Consider the following 7,564-nt stretch of genomic DNA (forward strand, 5'->3'; position numbering starts at 1 on the left):
TAAACCTACGGTAGGCATTTAGCAGTTGGCGTGCCGTTTTACTATAGTAATTTGTGTTTTAATTTGTCAGCATGTTGAAAATTGAGACAAGAGTTTCCATCCTTCCCAATAATAAAATAAGTTACGTCACTAGTTCCATAGTCAAATGGCAGCGCCAGTGGAGAACGCTACATACATGGTGCTAACAATAGTTTTGTAGCATATTACATACTTTAATTCTTTTTAAAACATATCTCACCTGTTTTACGGATTTTTATTAACTTCAACTCATTTGTCTGGGCTTCTTATGGGTACATGTGAATACTATATTTATTCATCTTTGATTGTTGTTTATATTACTGCATACTCTATCATTCTTATTCAACGAGTAAAAAACAAAGTTTAGGAAGCCACTTCAGTGCTTGCTTGGGGAATGGTTGGCGAAAGAGCCGGCAAGAATGCTGCAGCGCATAGTATAAATAAATAAACTAAATACTGTATGCCATTAATAAATCCCCTTTTAACCGAATACGTTCGGTCCGTACTGGAAAAAATAACGGACCTCGTTTTTTTTGTGCGGACCCCGCTATCGCTACATCCGTACTGTCAAGACCTTGTTCTGATATCTTTCTAGCACGGACATCAAATTCAGTTAATATGTGGTATATAACACAACTTTATTGAATAATCAGACAGTTTCTATGTATGGCTTTTCAATGTTCGTCATGTTATCTTAAAGCTGTACGTAAACTTACGAGATTTATTTGAAAAATTCAAAACAAATCCTGGTCTTTGTTCACTACTATCCGAGTGGAACGCAATAAACAGGTGGGATCCAGATGATGTCAGACTTCGTGGTAATTGGTTTCCACAATATCGGCCAATTTTTGATGCATTCGAGGAGTCACCATCATAAACGTCCAAATAATCATAATCACATCTTAAATGTATTTCCAGCTAAAAGTAAAAAAAAATACTTTGCTGGCCGTATCGAAGTACATAAAAAGCATTTATTCCACTGGCGGAATTGATCGATAAAAAAAAGCAGCGCGAATGTGCATATCGAAAAAACTAATAGCATTTGAAACCTTAAAAAAACTAATGTTTTCAGGATCAATTGAGATTTTTAGACGAGAGAGCAATTAATGTTTAACATAGTAGGCTAAACAAACAAGTATATGTTTATTTTTCCTCATTTGGAAAAATTCGCACTGGAGCGTTTTAATCCGAAATTATTCATTACCTATAGATGATGCTTATGCGTTGTGATTTCTGCAAGATAAAAGGCCTGTTATATCCTCTTTCGAATTAAAGTAAATATGTATACCTCATTAGGACTTACCGAAAAAGATGTAAACGTTAACAAAATCTTTGATCCATTGGTGCCAGAAATAGTCCAGTTGCAGTCTATAGAGTTAGGGTAGTAACTGGGATAAAGAGGACTTTTAAGTGTAGCAGGAGCATACAGGTGGCTTTTGCCACATGGATCTGCAACAAAAGTAAGAAATCATGTATTGCAATGAAAACTTCTGTTCAAGTTTGATTTGATTTTATGAGCTAGCTACTTTTTAATAAAAAATACGGAGTGTTAATTAGCTGGAGTTGTTAACGACGTAGCGGTGCCCTTAAAAAAAAGAAATAATAATCCTGATTTATATTTTATATAGTTAATACAATGCGTAATGTTAAATATCTTGATAAGAAGGTACGCCTTGTTACGCTTACTTTCTAAGACAGAAAAATTAGTGGGGCACATGGAAGAGAAGAAAATAATGCGACCCGACAAATTCTTTTTTCGGTCTTTATAATTATGTACGGACCTCGCTATCGCTCGGTGCGTACTGTCAAGACCTGGGTCTGATATTTTCCTGGAACGGACATCAAATTCGGTTCATAAATGGTATATAATACAACTTTATTGGATAATCAGACAGTTTCCATGTATATGGATTTTCAATGTTCGTCATGTTATCTTAGAGTTAAAGCTGTACGTAAACTTACGAAATTTATTTGAGATTAAATTCAAAACAAATCCTGGTCTTCGTTCACTACTATCCGAGTGGAACGCAATAAAGAGGTGTGATCCAGATGATATCAGACTTCGTGGTAATTCGTTTCCACAATATCGGTCAATTTTTGATGCATTCGGGGAGTCACCATCATAAACGTCCAAATAATCATAATTACAACTTAGATGTCTTTCCAGCTAAAAGTAAAAAAAAAACTTTGCTGGCCGTATATATCAAAGTACATAAAAAGCATTATAATTCCACTGGCGGAATTGATCGATAGAAGAAAGCAGCGCGAATGTGCATATCAAAAGAATTAATAACATTTGAAACCTTAAAAAAACTAGTGTTTTCATGATCAATTGAGATTTTTAACACGAGAGAGCAGATAATGTTTAACATAGTAAACGAACAAGTATATTTATTGATCTTCATTTGGAAAAATCCGCACTGGAGCGTTTCAATTCGAAATTATTCATAACCTAGATGATGCTTATACGTTGTGATTTCTGCAAGATAAAAGGCCTGTTATATCCTCATTCGAATTAAAGTAAAATGTACTGAATTATGACCTACTGAAAAAGACGTAAACGTTAACAAAATCCTTGATCCATTGGTGCCAGAAATAGTCCAGTTGCAGTCTATAGAGTTAGGGTAGTAACTGGGATAAAGAGGACTTTTAAGTGTAGCAAGATCATACAGGTGGCGTTTACCACATGGAGCTGCAAGAAAAAAAAATTTTATATAGTTAAGACAATGCGGCAATGTTAAGAGGAGATTTTTTACAAACTCGCGTATTGAGCGCTCACAGATTGCTGGAGTCAGCATGGGAAGTTGATAGAAGCAATTCCATGTAAACATGGCGGCCGGATTTCAAATAGTACGAGTGTTTCAGTGCCTTTTTCACAACCATAACTCTCGGAAAGTTATGAGAATTAACAGAAAATAAAAAGCATGTGATCATCTAAAGAAATGGATTTACGGTTTGCCAAATAATTAAGGACGGTGGAATGTTATACAATAATTCGCTATGTGCAGTTCATATAGAAGTTAGGATTGTATGATTATCATTTTACTGTTTTTTTTAGCTAGGTAACTGCCTGTGATCACAATGAATAAGATAAAATGTAATCCTTTGACATATCAGTGTTCAAAAATTGCCGTTTCGTAGAACTTTTAGTGCCTAATCTTATTAATATACCATCTTATTTTACAAAGAATTAAATATTGGAATTGCCATTGGAAAAATGTATTACCATCAGGACTTTTGACTGTATATGTTAAATATTAGACGGAAATTCTGTATTGCACGTGATTTTCTTTTGCAATTAAAAGATGTATTTCATGTAAAAGCATGCATTAGTTTTCAAATCCAAGCATTAGATGTACCTAAAATAATTGCTGAGGTTTTGCTTGATTTGACATGAAATTAAAACGTTAGTCTATTGCTAAAACCTATGTAAAAAAAAACCCAAAACTGTTTCCGAGCAAACTAATTCATATTTTGCAATACACCCTGGGTATTGTAGTTTACAAAAAGTATAATTTGATTTAAATTTGGGTGGTATGTCCATGGTCGTTTTTTGACATTTTCAAAATAAAGCCATTTTTCAATTACCGCAGCACATATTTACCTGACATCCGCAGAATAGCTATCTGCGGCAAAAAATTATTTTCTTATCGAGAAAATATATCTTATTTTAAGATTTTTTTCCTGTGTAAAGAAAATGTTTCTTTAACTGAGATTTTTTTTTCTAACTCTAGGATATAAAATCTCGTTTAGAAAGTAATTTCTTAAAATAAGAATGTAATCAACCCACACATTTTCCGATTTTAACACAAGAAATTATATTCTTATGAATTGGAATTTTTTTTCTTAAACTGAGAAAATAATTTCTTTACATAAGAAAGATTATTATAAATTCTGAAATTCTCAATATGAGAAAATTAATAAAGCTTGCCTTATCTGATCCTCGTTTCAAGAAAATAATTTCTTGGAATAAGATAATAAGAAAACAAAAGCTGAATGGGTTATAATAAAAAAGTACTATACAGTAGAATTATTATCAACTACAATGAACGAATATCCGCCTCCTTTCATAAATTATCATGGAAAGGAGCATTTTTTGCAACATAACCTCGTGTGCGGGACATATCGCGCTGCTAAAGGCATTGTGGGTAAGAAGCGCGTCCTTTTCAAATTTTCTTCGCTGTTGTGTAACGCGTTTTCACTGATGGCTGATAATTTATCGATTTTTTTCAATTCATTTGTTTTAATATGGATCAAGAAACGACCAGTTTGCTCTAACAAATCGCTAGTGTGGTCGAAGAATGCGGGCAGATATTGGAAGGTATTAATTTTGTTGAGTATTGATACAATTTAATAGTAAACACTAAACCGAACGTACTCTAAATTCGTTACGAACTGAACTCAAAATTCTGCCACTGGAAAAATAATTATAAGTCCCATTTTACGAATAGGAAATATCGCACTTTTAAGAGTTAAGACTGTCTTATAATTAGCTTAATCATATTTTAGTATGTTATTTGCGTTTTTATACTCAGATACTGTTAACATGTAAACGTTTATTATCCGATATTTGTGCTGTGTGACCTGGCGTCATGGTATCTAGATCCTCTCCCCACACATATTGCAATTGAAAAGTCGTACACCCTGGTAAATATTTCAATTTTTTATAGGAACTGGCATGGTAGAAGATGAAGATCTGCATGCAGGCTTTATATATGCTATGAAATATGAATTGCTCAAAGATATACTAGTATATCTATCAAAGATATACTATATATCAAAGATATACTAGTATATCAAAGATATACTAGTAAATTTTCTGGAAATGGAAAAAAAAAAGCCTTGAAAGTAAGACTATTTTAAAGTTGCAGGTTTTTTACCAGTGTAATGTTAACTATAACATTAATTTTTTTTATTTTACATTGATTTTTAATGCATTATAAAACTAATACTTTTCCCCTGTTGCATAGTAAAATTCAATTTGTTGTAAATCACAATAATATCAATAACATAACCATCTCCCAAGCATCCAGGAGGCTTTTTAATTGTAACATGCTATATCTCCTAAAAAAGATTTCTGTGATTGCCTGACAAAAGTCCTCAAAATTAGGGATAATTGAATTAGCTAGTCCATGAATTAGCTGCATATAACTCTATACAGAGGTATTAAACAATATAACATGTATAAATGCTAGCTCACAAATGGCTTTCAGGTATAATTTATAATGTGAACTTAAATTGTTAATATGAGCATTTATTTTGTTTGTATTGTATAAATAGGTCGACCGTGAAGATCCAAAGCATTTTGTGGAAAATGAATTGGAAATCTTCCAATCATCCTGATTGACCAGGAAAGTTTTCACTTTATTGTTGAAAAACATGTTGATGTGGGCAGCAGCTGAAAAGATATCTGATGCAGTTGTTGCCTTCCTGGCTTCAATCTATTTGTTGATCGAACTTTGACTATCCAAAACATTATGAAATAGAATTAACAGTCCTACAATTTATAATTTTCAAAGATACTCAAGTGGCACAAGACATCATGATCAGTTTAGCTTGTATCAGCATGTTAAAGTCATATAAGATGTATTTTAAACTTTTGTAAGTAAATTATCCATGTATATTATTACTCATATAAAAGCATATATTAATAGGAATTTCAGCTATTTTTAATTGTCAAAATTGTCTCATTTGAAGAAACTTTTTCTTAAAAGAAGGATGTTTTTCTTGAAATAATTTTTTTTTCTTATATGAGGAGAAACATTTTCTTATTTCAGGATTAATTTTATCTAATTAAGAAATTATAATTTCTTATTTCTAGAAAAAGAGTGCTAAAAAATTTCTTATCTTTTCTTATTATAAGATATATTTTTCTAAAAACAAGAAATCTATTTTTCTCATGATGAGAAATATTTTCTTGCACAAATTCTTAGTTAGAATTTTTTTTCTCTCTATTCTCCCTAGCAAAAAAATTCTTGTTTGAAGAAAACATTTCCTGCAACAAGTTAGAATAAGAAAATGATTCTTTGCTGTGAGCCTCTTGAGTAGAATTTGAATATAGATACTTTGAGCCATATAGATACCTTCCTTAGTTCATATTACAAAATCCATAACAATTAATTTACTGAATAAACAATTTTCATCTAAAAAATCCATAGGTTTTTATTTAGGTCGTTTTTGTCAAAAAGGGACTTTATGCAAACCTTAAGTTTAGCCATTAAAATTCAGTGCAGAATTGTTTCCGATCAGGGCATTTTTTAAGGAATTTTGACTAGTGGGGTAAAGTGTGTATTAGGGCCCATGACAAATATGTAATAGACGATTACAAGACAAATATGTAATAGACGATTCCCCTTATTAAGAATTAGTAGCGCTTTGCATTATGGTTATGGTGTTATCACTGACATTCAAGACAGTTTTGAATGAAAATATTAAATGTTTCAATGTTTTCCTCACGATTTTGTTGTTGGTCATTCCTTATACACCTGCCCTAACTTTCCCAAACGCTCTTGCACAGGTGTAGACAAAAAATTTACATGTGGCTTGGCAATCAAAGATACTACTATAACCATGATGCAAAGCGCTACTAAATCTCAATAAAGGGAATCGTCTATTATACATACAGATGTCTCACGTAATTACATAGGTGTTTATTTCTTCGAACAAATTTCACGACCCATATGTTACCACTGATAAATTACCAACCCTTTACAGTGACAAAAGGGCCCATTCTATCAGGGAATCAAGGTTCACTACTGGGGCAGGCACAGGGCCTACTGGGGAAAATTCCCCAGTAGTTATACAGTTAAAAAATGCCCTGTTTCCGATCAAACTAATTTATATTTTATGATAAGCCCCAGTTATTGTAGTGTGCAAAAAATACAATTTTGTTCAAATTTGGGTGGTATAGGTCCGTGGTCGTTTTTTGACATTTTTAAAATCAACCATATGTTGTATATATATACTTTAGGCATTGTACAGCCAAATGTATGGAACGCCATAGTGGACAAAAATACTTCCCTGTTCATTTAAATAAAACTTATTTTGCGCGTATTCTTCGCCATCGTTCTCCTATGACTAAAATGCACGCATCTAAAGTCAGTTTCTTGTTTGCAATTCAAAATGATGACGACACCACTAGGTACGTGCCACTAGCATAGTCTTGACAAAATTTTGTCAAAATATCGATACACATTTGCTGTTCTAGCATCCTTAAAACTAACGTTGGGTATATCGACCGCCACCTTCATCGGCTAACTCGCTGACATCCACTTTATTCTTTGAAGAGTTTTCATCTTTCATGGAAGGAATTATTGCATCACCCAGACAACTTTTGATCGTTGGAGATTTCAATTTTCATTTGGATAATTCAAATGACCCTCTTGCTAAGCAGTTTCTAGATCTTTTAGCTTCATTTGACTTGAAGCAGCACGTTTCTGGAGCGACGCACTCTGGTGGTCATACCCTGGATTTGGTAATAACGCGATCAGAAGAAAATATTGTTAACCATTGTGACATCGTTGATCCTTCGATCTCTGATCATTTT

At 32.8% G+C, this 7,564-nt stretch overlaps 1 protein-coding gene across 1 annotated transcript; it reads right to left on the minus strand.

Annotated features, from left to right (window-relative positions):
- Positions 1 to 686: 686 nt before the first annotated feature.
- On the minus strand, positions 687 to 7,320 carry LOC114544874 (dorsal-ventral patterning tolloid-like protein 1). Its single transcript, XM_028563372.1, has 5 exons — positions 7,242 to 7,320; positions 2,565 to 2,710; positions 1,981 to 2,185; positions 1,322 to 1,467; positions 687 to 936 (listed from the first exon to the last, which is right to left on the minus strand). The coding sequence occupies exons 1-5, from the start codon at positions 7,318 to 7,320 to the stop codon at positions 703 to 705; spliced, it is 810 nt and encodes a 269-aa protein (XP_028419173.1). The 3' UTR covers positions 687 to 702.
- Positions 7,321 to 7,564: the final 244 nt, after the last annotated feature.

The sequence above is a fragment of the Dendronephthya gigantea genome, unplaced genomic scaffold (genome assembly GCF_004324835.1).
Source record: "Dendronephthya gigantea isolate DGI-Jeju-01 unplaced genomic scaffold, DenGig_1.0 000004F, whole genome shotgun sequence".
Taxonomy (NCBI): Eukaryota; Metazoa; Cnidaria; class Anthozoa; order Malacalcyonacea; family Nephtheidae; genus Dendronephthya; species Dendronephthya gigantea.

What these genes read in the sequence shown, in the direction of transcription:
- LOC114544874 (XM_028563372.1), bottom strand. Translation starts at nt 7,320, where the DNA reads ATGAAAGATGAAAACTCTTCAAAGAATAAAGTGGATGTCAGCGAGTTA. An exon ending in TAACGTTTACGTCTTTTTCA is followed by an intron (nt 2,186 to 2,564) that starts GTAGGTCATAAT and finishes TTTTACTTTTAG; the next exon opens with CTGGAAAGACATCTAAGTTG. An exon ending in TAACGTTTACATCTTTTTCG is followed by an intron (nt 937 to 1,321) that starts GTAAGTCCTAAT and finishes TTTTACTTTTAG; the next exon opens with CTGGAAATACATTTAAGATG.